This window comes from Manacus vitellinus, unplaced genomic scaffold (genome assembly GCF_001715985.3).
Source record: "Manacus vitellinus isolate BGI_N305 unplaced genomic scaffold, ASM171598v3 scaffold_24_pilon, whole genome shotgun sequence".
In the NCBI taxonomy this organism is placed as follows: Eukaryota; Metazoa; Chordata; class Aves; order Passeriformes; family Pipridae; genus Manacus; species Manacus vitellinus.
Window position 1 is genome coordinate 1,942,512 of NW_021939798.1, and position 16,641 is coordinate 1,959,152.

Here is a 16,641-nt window from a genome sequence, read left to right on the forward strand (position 1 = left end):
ATCTAACCCTGCTCTCTGTCAATTTAAATCCATTTCCCCTTGTCCTGTCCCTCCAGGCCCTTGTCCAAAGTTCCTCTCCCGCTCTCTTGGAGCCCCTTCAGGTACTGAAAGGTCACAGTAAGGTCACTCTGGCAGCCCTCCCTGCTCAACCCCACAGGAATGTGGCAGCTCAGCACCAGGTCACCCAAGGGGAAAATTTCCACAGGGAGTCTCAAACCTCTCCCCTGTCCCAGGAGCCAGCACAGTGTGCTCCAACACCTCTGGCATTCCTGCTTGGTTTATGCCATCACCTTAATTTTGCAAGTCCCAAATAATTTAAAATGCTGTCTCTGTAGGAGCACCAAGCACAGACCAAGCAATGAAGAGTGGGTTCTCTCAAAAACTCCAACAGCTGCTTAGTGAAGCTCAGCTCAGCTCAGCACCCTTGAGCCAGGCCCAGCAGCTCAGCCCCTCTGTGCCTCCTGACGTGGCCTGTGAGCTGCAGCTGCCTCAGCCCTGCTGCCTCCCCCTGTCCCTGACACACACCCTGACCCCAGAGACCTGCTCTCGAAGGAACTGCTGCAACACTCCCACCAGGGCAGGCCAGGAAAAACAGGATCGGTACCAGCCACTAGAGAAGCACAACTGAGCCACGTTCTCTGTCACATTTACCTGCAGAGACCCAGGGAAACTGCCAACATAAACTCCAAAGAGTTTGAGCTCAAGAGCTGTCAGGAACATCCCTGTGCTGTGAGAGCTTCCCCAGGCTCAGTCCCCAGTTCCCAGCAGGCTCCAGTCTGACCCATTCCCTAATATCAGGAGCTGTGCTCCTGCAGTTCCCCAGCTGGGTGCTCCCCAAGGATGAGTCTGTGGGCTCCCAAGGGCTGGGATGACTCCCTGCTGGCACTGACCTTAGCCTGTTTTTGAGGGTGCTGACCTCCCTGCTCAGCCCCTCGTTGGCCTCCGTGGCGTCGTCCAGCTCCCGCTGCAGTTTGCGCCGGGACGCGTTGGCCCGAGTGGCCTCTTCCTCTGCCTCCTCCAGCTGCCTCTTGAGCTGCTTCATCCTGGCATTGGCCTTTTCCATCTGAAACACCAAGCCAAATACTTGGGATCACACCAGAAAGCTGCCCCCCATGACCCCTCCCCACCACCAGCCTCACTGCAGGCTCAGCCCGGACCCCTGAGCTGGGAACACCACGGAGCTCCCGGGCCTGGTTTAGTCACCAAGGTGGATTCCCTCAGATATTTTCATTACAATTCTTCACAAGCCCTTCCTACCCAAAGGAGGTTTTATTGGCCTGTTCAGAGGAACAGCCCCCACCCACCTGCTCCTTGTACTGGTCTGCGTGGCGCCGCTCGTCCTCCACCTGCATGAACACCTCCTTCAGCTTCTTCTCCGTGCGCCGGACCAGCTTGTTGGCAGCTGCTCTTTCCCTGGAATAACCAAAAGCCATCATTTGTCCCAGTACTTGAAGGCTGGGAATACAAGTTCTGTCCTTCCTGAAGGCTCCTGTTGTGTAACTGGTACCAGAGTCCTCTGCACATGCCTGGCACCAGCAGTGGGACGGACTCAGTGCTGGTGTGCCAGGGACTGGCTGGGAGCATAGAATGTTAAGGAGTTAGAATGGACTATGAAGATCATTTAAACCCAAGACCCTCTTCCATGGGCAGGGACACTTTCCACTAGACCAGGTTCCTCAAGGCCTTGGCTTTGATACTTCCAGGGATGGGGCAGCCACAGCTTCTCTGGGCAACCTGTGCCAGGGCCTCATCACCTGTACAGTAAAACATTTCTTCTTAATATCTCTCCTACATTTCCCCTTTCAATTTGTACCCATTACTCCTGCAGCTCTCAGAGCACAAAGCCTTAGCCCTGGGGTGATGTGAGCATGGAAAGAGGGCTCAGAGGGTGCCTTCATAAGGACATTGGACAAAGAAACTTCAAAGTTACTGCTAATCAATAACATGGTTCTGCTGCAGAGCCCAGAAAGAACACAGGTGGTGGTAGGACAGCCCTCACCTGCAGATTTGGAGAGAAGCCAGCTAAAAAAAATTAATTTTGAGAACCAGGATTGCAAGGATGGATAATTCCCTGCAGAAAGATTTCTGGAGAGCACAGGATTCATCTCAACTCAAACTGTTGCACCTAAGCTGTCCCTCTAACCAAGAGACATGGGGTCTCAAGGGGACATTTCATCTCGTCTCAAGTAATTTCTGCAGCACCTTGTGGCTCCTGGGACATCACCCAACATGTCCCAGGGTTCATTCAGCTGTTAGGAAGCAAATTGATTCTGAAACTTTCAAGCCCAGCTACTTTACAGCTGCCTTGTTAAGGGGTGTCTCCTAAGCAGCAGTTTCCAGACAATAAACCTGTGCTCTGAATTCACATCTCAGTCTTACAGAAAGTTCAGGCATGGGAGTTTAAGGCATTCAACCGACACAGGAAAACCAGATTTTATCCCTTACTTGGCTTCCTGCTCAAGCTGTTCTTCGAGCTGTGCAATCTTGGCTTCTAGGGTGGAAATTGTTGCCTTGAATTTGGACTTCACAGAGCCCTCCAGTTCCTGCAGCTTGGCCTTCAGCTCCTTGTTCTGCCTCTCCAGCTGCTGCCGGGCGTTCTCGCTCTTCTGGGCCGCGCTGCGCTCCCCGGCCAGCTCCGAGTTGAGCGTGTCCACCTTCCAGGGGAACACGGGGTCACTCAGTGCCACCAGAGCCTCCCCTGAGCTGCCCACCCAGCCCAGACTGCCACCCCAGGGTCACCTGCAGCGTGGTCTTCCGGAAGCGCTCGTTGAGCAGCTCCATGTTGCTCTGCTCCTCCTCCAGCTCCTCCTCCAGCTGAGCAATCCGAGCTTCCAGCCGGCGCTTCTCGTCCAGCAGCGCTGACCTGGAGAGGGGAGCGGGGTCAGCACGTGTTCAGAGCCAACAGAGCTACTGGGGAGTTTTAGAGTCATGGAATCTCCTGAGTTGGAAGGACCCAAAAAGATCATCCAGTCCAACCCCTGGCCCTGCACAGACACCCCAACAATCCCACCCTGTCCCTCAGAGCGTTGTCCAAACCCTCCTGGAGCTCTGGCAGCCTTGGGGCTGTGCCCACTGCCCTGGGGAGCCTGGGCAGTGCCCAACCAGCCTCTGGGGGAAGAACCTTTGCCTGAGATCCAACCTGAGCCTGCCCTGACACAGCTCCAGCCCTTCCCAGGGTCCTGTCCCTGGTCACAGTGAGCAGAGCTCAGTGCCCTCCCTCCTGAGGAAGCCGGGGGCTGCTCTCAGGGCTCCCCTCGCTTCTGATACTTTAAACACAAATCGTCAGGAGAAGCAACTGTGTCAATAACTATCTGGAGTTTTTATCCTGCAGCCTGGCAGTACAGCCCTTGTGAGCCCTCAGAGCAGGGCTGCTGTTCCTGCAGCTCTGCAGTTGCTGACTCACTTTCCCGAAGCGCTGTTGGCGATCTCATCCGCCAGCTCGTCCCGCTCCTGCTCCGCGTGCCGACGGGCTCGCTCCGACGCAGCAAACTCCTGGGAAGGGTTAGCAAAACATCCATTACAGCCTCAGGAATCTCAAATCTTCTGCAAACCATTCAGCCTTATAATAACTTCCAGGAGATGCTGTGAAGTGGGATATCCCTGAGGGATTTTAATGGATAAGCAGAAGCAACAGCTGCGGAAGTCAGGATACACCAGCTTGACATTCCAAGCCCCCCACTGCCATCTGACTGCAGTGCAGTTACTTCTCTCCATCCCTGAAATGTTCCCCAGACACAGCAAAGGAAAAAAATCTTTGAAGATCAGATTCAAGCCCTCAGCAGCAGGAAAAACCACCCTGGCAATGCTCTAACAGACACGTTCAGTGTAAAGTGGGCACTAAGGTAACAAACGGTTTAGGATCTTACAGAGCACACAGCAAGAATACAAGGAAAGAGTAAAAACCAAAAAGCTTCAGCACAACAGTATAAACAGCAGTGAACCTCATATTATAAATCTGCATCAAGTGGCAGAAACCCCCAAGCATTTGCTAAGGAGGACAATTAAATGCCTGACTGATTGTCTGAAGGCCACAAAGTCCACCTGGAGAAGCTCCAGTGGGTGGTGGGTTGTCTCAAATAGACCCCAGTGACAGTGTAGTGAATCTGGGCAACTACTTCAAGCTTTGACCTGTAGCTCATTCAGACAAAAGAGAGGCACAAGGCAACCCTGCTGATGTCTGACCTTGTGGCAGACCAGGGAGAGAAATGGGGGGAGATCAGAGAGATGTAACAAGATCTGGAGCTCTGCAGAAATTGTCAATAATGAGGGCAAACATGTCTGTGAGAGAAAGGGATTAGGACCTGAGAGGGCAGAGGGATAAACCTCCACATACTCTAATGGTCCACTGAGATACTAGAGAGATTTTTTGGGCTTTATACAACTCCAATAATAAATTTTAATTTCCAGTAATCAGTTCCAGTCCTGACACTGTGCACTGCATCTTTCAGAGACTCTCAGAAACACCTGCCAAATTGTAGAGAAGCCTCAACTGTGTTTAAGCAGTAGGAAAGTTTTCCTGCTACTGCAACTTTTCAGTCCAGTCTCCTAAAATGATTCCTACAAAGCTGTAAGGACTTCACTGATGACTTGGAGCAAGGGGAACAAGAGAGTTCTCCTGGCCCATTTCTCTGTTCAACTCACTGGATTGATTTTTACTTTTTTTAGTCTCTGATCTAGCAAGAAAAACAAATCTCAGATTTCAAGCTCACCTCTTGGAGTTGGAGTATTTCTGCTTCAAGACCCTTGAGTTTCTTTTCACTCTCTTTGGACTGGGCAAAGATCTCATCCCTGGATGCACGGGCCTCTTCCAGCTCCCGCTGGTAGTCCTTCATCTGAGCCTGCAGTTGGAAAGCAGGGTAAGGAAAAGCTGCACTAGGACAATCACAACATCTATTAGTAGCTCTGAAGCACTTTAGCCTTCAAGTTATAAGGCCTTCCTCTCAAAGTGGCTTCATTCCACTTGAAGGCATTTCCAGTTCTTATGTTCACAGGAAAACTTCATTTTCTCATCTTTCCATCCCTCAATTCCTTGCCAGAAAGATCACAATCTTAAGACTTCACCTCATTTCACAGAATCAGAGTGGAATCTTAGAATGGCCTGGGCTGGAATGGACCTCAAAGCCCATCCAGTCCCACCCCCTGCCATGGGCAGAGACACCTTCCACTAGCCCAGGTTGCTCCAAGCCCCATCCAACCTGGCCTTGGACACTTCCAGGGATGGGAAAAGTGTTTCTGCCTGTGGCAGAGGGGTTTGGAACAAGATGAGCTTTAAGGTCCCTTCCAACCCAAACCATTCTGGGATTCTATAAAAGGATGAGAGGAGTTTTGAGCAGGGGACAAATCCAGGCCAGATACCCTTTGACACATCACTGGAGTCTGATTCTCCTTTTGCCTTCAAGCTCCAGATGCACTGAATGAAAAGCCACACCCTGGGCCGTGTCCCAGGACAGGAAACAGCTCCATTATCCCATGTGCCCACCTGGAGCTTCCTCAGCTGTTTGATGGCTTCATCCCGAGCCTTGTTTGCAGCCTCTATCTGCCCCTCCAGGTCCTTCAGATCCATCTCCAGTTTCTTCTTGGCAGCCACAGCCAGCGCCCGCTGCTTCCGCTCGTCCTCCAGCTCCGCCTCCAGCTCCCGCACCTGAGGGACCAAGGATGGGACAGGCTCAGTCCTGCAGGAGCAAACAACCCTAAACCAGGGGCTGGGGACTCCAGGGGGCCTGCACAGAGCAGGGTTAACACCACTCCATGGGAAAAGGCCACGGAAGGCACTGCAGATGGTAAGACCAAATCCCCAAATTGGAAGCAGAGATGTCTGAAGTGGCCAAGTGGAAAACCAAAGGTAAAACTCAGCACCTGAAGTATTTCCATTCCAGCCCCTTGCCCAGCACACCCCCCCACCAGTAGGGGTGGCTCTAGGGCAGATGCTACTAATTCTGATGGAAAATAAAATATAAAATCACCTCATTTTCTCAAGAAAACAATAAAACCATTCCCTTTGAATAGTTGTGCTACTGGCATTTATACACCAACAACTTTTCCCAAAACGTAACAAAAGTGAGTGTAGGCAGCAAGTGAACACAGACTGAGCCAAGTCTATACAAAAATAAAACAGGTTACCAACATGAAAGAATATATTTTGTTTTGAAGGCAATCTCTCTCCTTGGGCAGGCTCAGGAGTTCTTGTCCAGTGCAGGATAAAAGCAACTGTGAACTTCAAAAGCTCTCCAGGCAATGTTTATACCCTTAGATTGGTGATTCTCAGTAACTGGATATTTTTGTTTTCTTGTGATAAACCTTGAAATATTGTGTGTTTTATTCATCAGCACTTAATGTTAATTTAGAACTATCTTCTCCTACAAGCATGACATTCTAAAGTAATTTCTTGAGTCTCTTCTGGCCTCTGTGTTATTAGAATTCTCAAGTCTAGCACAACTGGAAGCTCTGCCACAATTTTCATATAGGAAACTGTTCACTTAATTACAGTTTCTGAATCTATCTCAGCATCCATGTATTTGTTCCTGGACATCAAAAGACTGGCTTGAAAGTGCAAATAACATACCCTTGTCCTTGATATACACCCAGACAGCAACAGCCAAACCTCTGCCTGCCCAGGGAGTGGTTTTGGAGGCCACCAGCAGCAGCCTGACACAAAGAGTGGCCAACCCTCAGCAAGAACTATTCTATGGTTTGTTAAGATCAGTGCTTGGGATTTCTTAATGGATGGAATCTTTAAGCAAAGAGTTTTATTTTTCTGGTAGCACAGAAGGCACAGAGCTTTGGCAAAAGACCCTCACCCCCTCCTGACCACGAAGCACAGTAAAACAGACGTACTTGTTTCACCAGCATCCTCTTTTTCTCTTCATTCTGTTCATCTCTGGCTTGCAGATCTCTGTCAAACTGGGCTTTCATAGCTTGCATGTTCACCTCCAAACGCAGCTTGGCATCTTCTGTGGCCTGCAGTTCATCTTCCAGTTCCTCAAGCTGAGTCCTCATCTCTTCCACCTGCTGCTCCAAGGTTCTCTTTGACTTCTCCAGCTCATGGACCTAAGTGACAAACACTGGTCAGACCCTCTCCTTCAGGTACCTCAAATCAGCAATTTCTAACAGCAGAACAAGTCACTGTATGAACTCAGTGCAGTGTATTTTGTGATGCTCTAGGTTGGGCAATGAATCAGAACAGGCAGAGCAGCATCTCTAAGTCTGTATTAGAGAACCCAAGAAACATCTGTGCAGGTGAACTGTGCAGTGCTGCAGAAAGAGGAGTGAATAAAAGTAAGCCAGGTAAGCCCTTAAACCCAGTGCAGGTGCCACCAGCCACCGTGGGCAGTGGCCAGGCTTGCTGTGCAGACCTGATGAGGCTGGTGGAGCAGGAACCTGACCTGAGCCGCTTGCACCTGAGCTCAGCTCGCAGCACCAAGCAAGGCTTAACCACTGAACGGTGTCTGGGGTGAAGCAGAGGCCTCACTCACACCCAGTGCTGTCTCAGTGCAGACACACTCCCCTTACCCAGGTGTAACAGGCCTGTTAGAAGTGTAAATCTGGTTCCTGGAGGAGACAATGCTGTGGGGCTGTAACAGGGGGAGGGCAGCAAAGGCCCTCAGCGAAGGTCAGGCGGCCTTTGCTGCCTCAGCGGGTGGAGGAGGGAGGACACTGAAGGGTCAGTTCTGTCCTGCCTTTGATTCAACCATGGCCTGGAACTCAGCTTGACCAAAGGTAACAGAAATCCTCATTATCCCTCACTAACATATGAAAAAATACCCCCACCAACATGAAAATGATGAAGTGGCTGCCCCTCCATCTATGACACAGCAACATGTAACCACTTACATCTGGCCACAGTCCCAGCTCCATTTATCCAAAAGTGTAAAACTCACATTTGGAATCCTTCATGCAGAGGGTGAGAATACAACTTCTGAAGAGGCCTGATGCTAATAAGGATCACCCCCTTACTCTGAGCATTAATTCCTCAGCATTTTGGGCCATAAGTCACCTTTGGAATGACTGTCCTTGTGTCACACACACTTCCCCAGCCAGGGAGTTTCCCCGTGTTGTTCCCAGTATGAGGTCTGTAACAGAACAGGGTGTGCAAACATACTCACATTTTTGCCCACATCATCTTTAGAGCTCATTAAATCTTCCATATCTGCACGCAGCTGCTTGTTCTGTCTTTCAAACTCTTCCTTGGCTTCCAGGGCTTCCTCCAAGGCCCGAGCCAGAGACAGTGCTTTGGTTTCCTTCTCCCTCGCTTCTGCCTCAGCACGATCCCTTTCCTCTGCATATCTGGCAGAAATGTTCTTTTCTTCTGCCAGCATCTGAACAGAAGAAACAATTAATTCATCTCTTAAGCTCTGTAATCAGGTCCTTCCTGCCTCAGGTGTTTCATTCAATGAGTGGTTAATGCTCTAAGTTTAACTGGCCTCCAGAAGCTGTCTAGTCTCTCAGTCTTGATCTAAGTGCCAGTAAGAAAACAGCTACAGCTACTCTGGGATGAGAGGAGGAGAGCAAGCTACTAATCAAGACTAAATAAGTTTCATATTATTTCCATCTTTCAGTCTTCAGATCCTTTCTTAGTCTATCTTAAGGGATTATAATAATACCCGTAAGGTTTTGTTCCAATATAATTTCCTTTTTGAACAGGAGGAGCTTATTACTGGATCTAACAAGTCTCAAAGATGGTGTTTAACTCACTGAAACTGGAAGTGACAAGTTACTCTTAACAAAGGCCAACTGCTCACCAAAAATTTATCAATAACCGCAGCAGTCAAACCCTTCCTTATACAAGGCTCAGTGACAATAAAGACAAGATGCCATTTAAAAATCATGGAAAGCAGCAAGATGGCAGGGAACTGCAGTACCTGATCAAACTTCTTCTGCTTTTTCTCCAGGTTAGAGACAATCTGGCGTTGATGATCCAGATCCACCATCAGGTCATCCAGCTCTTGCTGCAAGCGGTTCTTTGTCTTCTCCAGTTTGTCATAAGCCAGAGCCTTCTCCTCCAGGCGCTGGCTTAAGGACTCCATGTCCTTCAACAACTTCTTCTTGGTTTCCTCCAAGCCTTCAATGGTTCCCAAGTCATCGTCTACCTTTTTCTTGGCATCAGCCAACTGAAATTTAACACAAGAAAGGAATGTCCCTCAGTGCATCACAAGAGGGAGAGAAAGGCAAAGGGTCCAGAGTGCAAAACCAGGACAGATGTCACTGGAAGCTGAAGGAACACAAAAACTGGGAGCAGGGCAAAGTCCTGCCCACTGCAGGTCACTGTACTCATTATTGCAATGGAGAAAGACCACAGGATATTTTATTCCCACATGTGGTCTAGCACGGGTGTGAGTTACATGACACGTTTCCTGAAGGTGTGGGACCCCAATTCATCTCACCTGGGGTGTGCAGGCCTGACACAAGTCCTGCCACTCACAGCAGCTCACCTGTGACTGCAAGGCCAGCATCTGTTTCTCCAAGTTCTTTCTGGCCTCCTCTTCCTCTTCCTGCTGCTCTTGCAGGTTGTTCTTCTCCTCTTCCAGCTGCCTTATCCTGCTGCTGAGGTTGAGTTTCTGGCGGGTTTCCTCCTGAAGCAGCTCCTGTAACACAGGCACAGTTCACAGTGTGATAACTGTCAGGAGCTGGCACTTGAAACCTCTGGGATTGTAGATGGAGAGTTTCAGGTTTGATTATTTTTCTCACAGATTTTGGTACAAGGACAAGCTTGTAATTACATCTGTAATTTGGGTTTTCAAAAAGACACTGACCATCCATTTGGGGCACACTGAAACCTTTATAAAGCATATTTCTGACCAGGGAATCCATGCCAGGGGCTGTGCTATAAATTAATTTTTCTGTCTTTAAAGGGACAAGCACAGAAAGCACCTTCAAAATATATTTTTCTTCTTTCAGACAAGCACATAGAGCACCTGTTTTAAAACACCTGGGAAGAATACATAGCAGCAAATCCTGCAATGGCACCATGCTTCCAAGTTTTTCTGCATTGTTTAAATATAAAGGTCAGTTTACAGGCAGCTGTAACATGGCAGTGGAAACTTCTGCCACAGCAAAAACTAATGGAAGGTGTAACCACCATCCCATCCCCTGTCCCCCATCCTGCTCCTTGTAGACCTCTCCAATTGTGATTAACAGTATTTAGGAGTTTTGTAGTTAAGTGGCCACTTTTATACAGGGAAAACAGAGTATATAGAAGTGATAAATACCTGCAGAAAGCTGAATTTTTAAAATTCAGAACCCAAACCTGACAGTTTGAACTTAAACAGTAAGAACTTCTACCCTGTATAAGACCCAGAGTATTGCTCCTCATGTCTTCCATATACCCCAAGAATATTATTGACTTTAACATTCTACTTGGAAAGGGGTTTTTTATTTGTTTCTTGTCTCCCACACAGACTTAGATATAAAAGAGAAACTGAAAGGCTACCAGCTATCAGGGAGTGAAGCCCAGGTAATGAAAAATTGGTTTCACATGTAGCTGAGCCATCATTATACATCACATTTCACTTGGCTTAACAAGAAATGCAGCTTCTACTGCATTTCAAACCATGGGACTTTCCAAACCATGAATGAAAATGTATTTTCTGTTAGCAGGCAGCATTTCCCCAAGGAACAAAGCTCCAGTGCCAAGTTCAAGCTTTGCTGAACACACACCTGGGTATCCTGAAGCTGAGACTCCAAACTGGCAGCATCCTTGGCAAACTTAATGCCTTTCTTCTCTGCTTCCTCCAGGAGACTGGAGACATTATCCAGCTCATTCTGCAAAGCAAGCAGTGTAAAGGTAACAGTGAGCACTGACTCAAAGCCCACTGGGAGCTGGAAATGCAGAACACAAAACCTCAACAAATTCCAGGTATGGCAAGACAACAACAACAAGATCCCAAAACAGAGGGATAGCCAGCTAAAAATACTGAAGTCTGGCTAGAAACTTCAAGTTGAATGTCAATCTTGAACTGAAGTGGTACAACAAAACAAGACTTATTAGGTTCAGCTACTTAGCACAGCACATTCTGATACCTGCATTCATAGTTCAATGCTATTTTTAATTCTAGGACCATATATTTTATGAAATCATTAATCCAGGGATTACCAGGGTGGCAGCTGGGTTTAAAACATCACTGCAAGAGAAAAGGTTACTGCCAGGTGCCAAGTCTTAGTATTTTAGGCTATGCTACTTTTATATACAGTGAGAGACAGCTTGAAACCTTCCTCAAAGAGAACTGGGCCATTCTCCTTTTGAAGTACTTTAGCTGGATTTACCTAAAGTACACATTGCTGTGGATTAAATGTCAGCCATGGCTCAATTTTGCCTGTTTTCTCCATTTCCCAGGAAACTGGGCCTGTACTTGCAACCTCTACCTGCCAAGCTCCCAACTCTGAAGCACAAAAGCAAACCTGTGGCCACCATCAATCAGTACATTTTTGGTTATACCTATGGAAAAGCTCAGCTCAATCTACTCAATTCCACAAGCAAAAAACTCGTAGGCAAGCTGTCAGCAGCTGGGCTTCCCACAGGACATGCTCTCTGGGATGGAAGTCATTTAAAAGCCACTTCAGCTCTCACATAGCCCAGAAAGTTCAGGGTTAACATCAGAGTTGCCCAGCTCTCTCCACCTGAGGCACATCACCACTCTGAGGCACCGTGACTGAGGCGACCTCCCATGTCCCCTACAGGCCATTTCTGCACATGGTTACAGCTTTTACCTTCTTGCCTGTTTTGCAGCAGTTTAGGACTTCCTTACCTGCAGCTTGTTTGCTTTCTCTGCCAGCTCCACCCTGAGCCTTTCCCCTTCTGTGACCTTTGCAGTCAGCTCTTGGACCTGAGCATCAAGTTTCTTCCTCTTGTGTTCAGACTCTGCCTTGACCTGCTGCAGCACCTTCACTTCACAGGCCAGCTCCTTGTTGTCGGACTCGAGGCCTTGCTTGTTTTTTTCGAGGTTTGCTTTGAACTAGGAAAGACAAAAGAGATTCAATCCTTTGTTACAGGTGACTATTTCCTGCTAAAAATCATTCTGCAACTCAGGTTTACGAGTTCAAAGACAAATTAAGTGCTCAGCAAGTTGGAAGCAGAGGGAGTGTTTAAAATCCTGCCATGAAACATTCTCTCTGTGTCAGCCAAAGATGAGTTAATGCAAGTTATTCTGCTCTCACCCATCACAGGTACCAGCGAGGACCAGGAGATATGAGATGGGATTTGAGTGCTGTAAAATGACTGTTTTAGCAGCACTGTAAGTGGGAAGGAATGTGCCCATTACCAGCTCAGCATGGCTCATCTCACAGAAATAAAAGGGAAGATATGAACCAAAGCTGCCCTGATTTGAGTAGGCAGAGCAGCCTGGAAGTGCAGAACAAAGAACTTCTCAGCACTGCACTGACATTTGTCAAAAACCTTTTCTAAAAAGTAATAATTGGCACACGGGATGTTTAAGTGTGATTCTTACTATATCCCCAGAACTGACATCATCTTGTCACAGGACCCTTTGTTCAGATTGCAGGGTATTTCTCCATTTTTTATGCTCTCATTGACAATATTTAATGAATAAGGAGCAGAAGGCACGCATGAGATCTTCAGGTGAATAAAGCTGGTGAAAATCAGAGTTTAACTGCTTCATTTCTCAGTTTAAAATACTAATGAAGCTTGTGAAGTATTCCCAACATAAAAAATACTATTCCAGGATATGAACTGTCCACATACATTTGTGACTGACCCAAACTATAATTTCACAAACTAGACACTTCTTTTTTTGGCATAGTTGGAATAACTGTACTTCTGAACAAGGCACTCAAGCTCCATGAGTAGGAGCTGTGTGATCCACGTGTGCCAAGACTGTCTGACAGCTGCAATATTGTCAAACCAGCATGATAAATCTCATCCAGGTGCAACTGTGATGCATGTTTAGAAGACAACTCAGCTCTGCAGGTATCATGCAAGGGACCACACCACCTTTGGTACTTATTAAATATCCTGAAGCAGAAAATTCCTTTTCTTCTCACCCTTTTGGCCTGTTCCAGTTGCTCAGAGAGCTCTTCCAGGGCAGTGGCATGCCTCTGCCTGATCTCCTGGATCTGTGCTTCGTGGTTTTTGGTTTCCTCTTCGATTGCTTTCTTCAGTTCAGCCACCTCCTGCTCACGTTTTGTCCTAGAGGAAGCACCAAGGGTTAGCAAGAAATCAGCATTTCAGTCTTTTTTTAAAGATGAATTTCAGTGGTGCCTTCTTACACAGACACGTGCTCCTACCTCAGCTCCTGCTGTGCTGCAGTGGTATCCAAAGTATCTTCCAGTTCAGTTTTTAAAGCCTCCAACTCTTCACTTAAATCTCTTTTCTGCTTTTCTGCCTTGTTGCGTGAGGCCTTCTCAGACTCCAGGTCCTCCTGCAGTTCTGCAATTTGGGCCTGCAACTCTCTTATCACTTTCAGTGCATTGTTCTTCTGAACTGCTTCTTCATCACCTCTGGTAAATAGTGGCACAACAATTAATGGTATTTCATCTACTCTCAGAACAATCTATTTAAATTATCTACATAAATGAGAACTTAAATTTTCCTTTAGAATAAATGATTTGGGTTAAGGGACCTTAAAGATCATCAAACTCCAATGCACTCCCTCCATGGGCAGGGACACCTTCCACTAGCCCAGGCTGCTCCAAGCCCTGTCCAGCCTGGCCTTGGACACTTCCAGGGATAGATAACAGATATTATGGATAAAATCCCACTGTTGCACTCAACCATAATGCTGCAGGTTACAGATGCATTCTCAGAACGATCAAGCTTTAGTTTACATTCAAATATTCCAATTTTCTCTTCCCACAAAACTGCCTACTTAAGAAAAAAAAGGGTGTTTAGCTCATATCATAACATGTGACTGCAGGACTACCCCAGAAATCCAGACAAAGCCTGTCCTGCTAATCTCTGACAGAACTCTATTAAGGAAGACCCACTAAGAACCATCTGCTTTTCCCCTCCTGAGGCTGAATTCTGTGAGACTAAAAAGCTTCCAGAGCCCAAAAACTACTTTATCGTGGTGAAACCTCTGGGGTTTTTATGCAGCTCTGCAGAGCAAGGATGCTGAGAGAGCACTGAATTCCTTTATTTTGCCATGTCTACACACAGCACAGGTGCCTAGAGATGCTCCAGCACAAATGAGAACTGGTCTATGTCCCAACACTCCCAGCTCCAATGTGCAGCCAAGCAAATTTTGGTTTAAAGCAGATTTTCCCCCTGTTGTGCAGCCCCTGCCCTGACCTGGCCAGAGCAGCCTGCAGCTCCTCCTCTTTCTTGGCCAGCTGGATCTTCAGCTCCTCAATCTGGGCTTGCAGCTCAGCTATTTGGTCCTGCAGGTCTGTTGTTTCACCATCCAGTTTTCTTTTAGCTTTTTCTAATTCCTGGCGGGTCTTCTCCTCCTTTTTTAAGCGCTCTGAGGAAGCAAAGAATGAGAATGATAAATAATTTTTTCTCTTGTCACCCTCAGAAACTTTGGGGGCAGGGCCATGGGGTGGCAGGGAGGGTGGGAAGTTTAATTTATGCTGTCTCAATTCTTTCTCCAGGTTGAGAAAATGAAACAGCAAAGGAGGACTGTGGGATTTAGTCAGAAAGTCAAGGAAAAAGTCTGTGAATGGACAAAAAAAAAGTCTGAGATAAGGGAACAGAAACATAACCTCATCTTGGTAGGAAAGGAGTGGGATCTAACAGAGCAGCTGTCAGGCCAGATAATCACAGACATCAACATTCAAAAATGAAGATAAACTATGGGCTGGAAAAAAATGATGGCTTGCATGGCTTTGGAAGGGCTAGGCCAGACTCCAAAAGGTCTTCTGGAAAATAGTACAGCTTAAAGAAAACGTGGATAAACCATTTTTCCAAGTGTCTGTGCCACTAACTCACATCCCAGGGATATTTAGCAAGACTCTGCAACCCAGGGAGCTTCCTCCCAGTAACTTCCTTGTGTAGCCAAGACACTCCTGCCCTGAGGAATTCCTTGTGAAAACCCAAGTGCCACAGCCACCAAACACATTTACCTGACCTGCCTGGTGTCTGATTAAGACAATTCCTGCCTGAATTGTCCACAGTTACCTAATGAGCAGGGATGGAACAGATTTAAGTCCCAGGAAGGTTTTGCTTAGCAGAGCATTAACATAATTCTAAATGCATTGGCATAAACTGGAGTTATTACACTTGTTTGACACTTTGTGGATCCCCAGTGCAGGTATTTCTCTCACACCCTTCCTAAGTCTGCTACTGGATCAGGATCATGGTCAAGAATCACCTCCTACAGCCACCCAGGGCTATTTGGGATTTTCCAGACACCCTAAAGTAACACTGCTCTTCTCCAAACAGTTTCTCGTTCCAAAACAAGAGCACTTTTCCCTCTGTTTTTACATTTTGTTCCTGGTCAGTGACAGTTAGAGCAGTGTCACAAGACCCAATTTTGTAACTGAGAAAGTTCCTAGCAAACTGAATTAATTTTTTTCCCCCAAATATCAGTGTCTAGCAGTGCCAAGACTCCAGCAGAGAGACCTTAATGGCTTCTTGAATCATCTCCAAGTGTAAATATCATTTTACTGTGCTTTACTAGCCAAGAAATTGCATGCTTTAAGCTTTAATTTCCATTTCTAAGGTCATCAGTCTTGGAACAGCACAATAACCAAACACATCTGTCAGGTCTCTAGTCCTGATTTAAGCACACAGCTACTCAAGCATTATTTTCCAGTGAGTAAAGCTTACTTAGACCCATCTTAAGGTCTCTGAATACAACTGTTAAAGACAAGGTACATCAATCACTTACTACCCCTATTAGTTCAATACTTTCCTATACTGATAAGGTTTTGCTATTCTTCCATAAGTACATCAGCTTTAAAATATGTAGCAAGACAGGCCATAACACACAAAGTGCAAAAGCTATTTCCAAATTAGGGCACAGAGAGCAACTTTGCTTTATATTTTGCAACTTTGACTTGGCAGCTCATTAATGTTGCAAAATATCTATTTACAACAATAAGCAATTTAAAAAAGAAACAATATAAAATGAGGAAAGGTTACATATGGGGCAGGTCTAGTCTGTGACAACACAGGCAAAACAGTAAGAAATAAATGGATGAAGAAATGAACTCTTCACAAAATGGTTGGAATTGGAAGGGACCTTAAAGCTCATCTTGTTCCAAACTCCTACCATGGGCAGGGACACCTTCCATTAGACCAGGTTGCTCAATAAAAACAAAGCATGATAAAATAAATAATATATAGAAATATAGTGCAGATAAAGCATTAAGAAAAGCAAAACAATGGTGAATTGCTTATTAAAAAAAAATAAAATATGGGAAGTCTAATGGGAAGTTCTGCTGCCCTTCTTACAGAAATACATGGCTCTGATGTCGGTGTAGAAAAGTGAAGCAACTTCCTAAGATGTTTTACCTTGGCATTGATGGATGCCAACAGGAATTTCTAAATTTGTCTATAAATGAAATGGATTCTCAAAAACAAAAACCTGACGAGTTCAACAGGAGAAAGACTGAGCAGCCAGATGCAACATGGCTTCCAAGAGACACAAATTTCCTTCAGGATTTAGCTCCAAATAACAGCTCTGAAGTATCTCCAGGTAAGGCTTCGCTCCCCAGAGCGGAGCAGACACTGCAAACACTGTCCAAGGG

At 46.5% G+C, this 16,641-nt stretch overlaps 1 protein-coding gene across 4 annotated transcripts in view; it reads right to left on the reverse strand.

Annotated features, from left to right (window-relative positions):
* MYH10 (myosin heavy chain 10) overlaps window positions 1-16,641 on the reverse strand; it is a 98,944-nt gene that overhangs the window by 2,419 nt on the left and 79,884 nt on the right. For all 4 annotated transcript variants that reach the window (XM_018073217.2, XM_018073220.2, XM_018073218.2 and 1 more), the window contains 16 exons: window positions 14,240-14,411; window positions 13,237-13,449; window positions 12,994-13,138; window positions 11,742-11,948; window positions 10,654-10,758; window positions 9,429-9,581; window positions 8,859-9,107; window positions 8,103-8,315; window positions 6,835-7,047; window positions 5,480-5,641; window positions 4,710-4,838; window positions 3,404-3,492; window positions 2,740-2,863; window positions 2,446-2,654; window positions 1,305-1,413; window positions 891-1,063 (listed from right to left, as the gene is read on the reverse strand). In XM_018073217.2, the coding sequence (XP_017928706.1) occupies window positions 891-1,063; window positions 1,305-1,413; window positions 2,446-2,654; window positions 2,740-2,863; window positions 3,404-3,492; window positions 4,710-4,838; window positions 5,480-5,641; window positions 6,835-7,047; window positions 8,103-8,315; window positions 8,859-9,107; window positions 9,429-9,581; window positions 10,654-10,758; window positions 11,742-11,948; window positions 12,994-13,138; window positions 13,237-13,449; window positions 14,240-14,411 (2,665 nt within the window). The remainder of the gene's footprint in view (window positions 1-890; window positions 1,064-1,304; window positions 1,414-2,445; window positions 2,655-2,739; window positions 2,864-3,403; window positions 3,493-4,709; window positions 4,839-5,479; window positions 5,642-6,834; window positions 7,048-8,102; window positions 8,316-8,858; window positions 9,108-9,428; window positions 9,582-10,653; window positions 10,759-11,741; window positions 11,949-12,993; window positions 13,139-13,236; window positions 13,450-14,239; window positions 14,412-16,641) is intronic.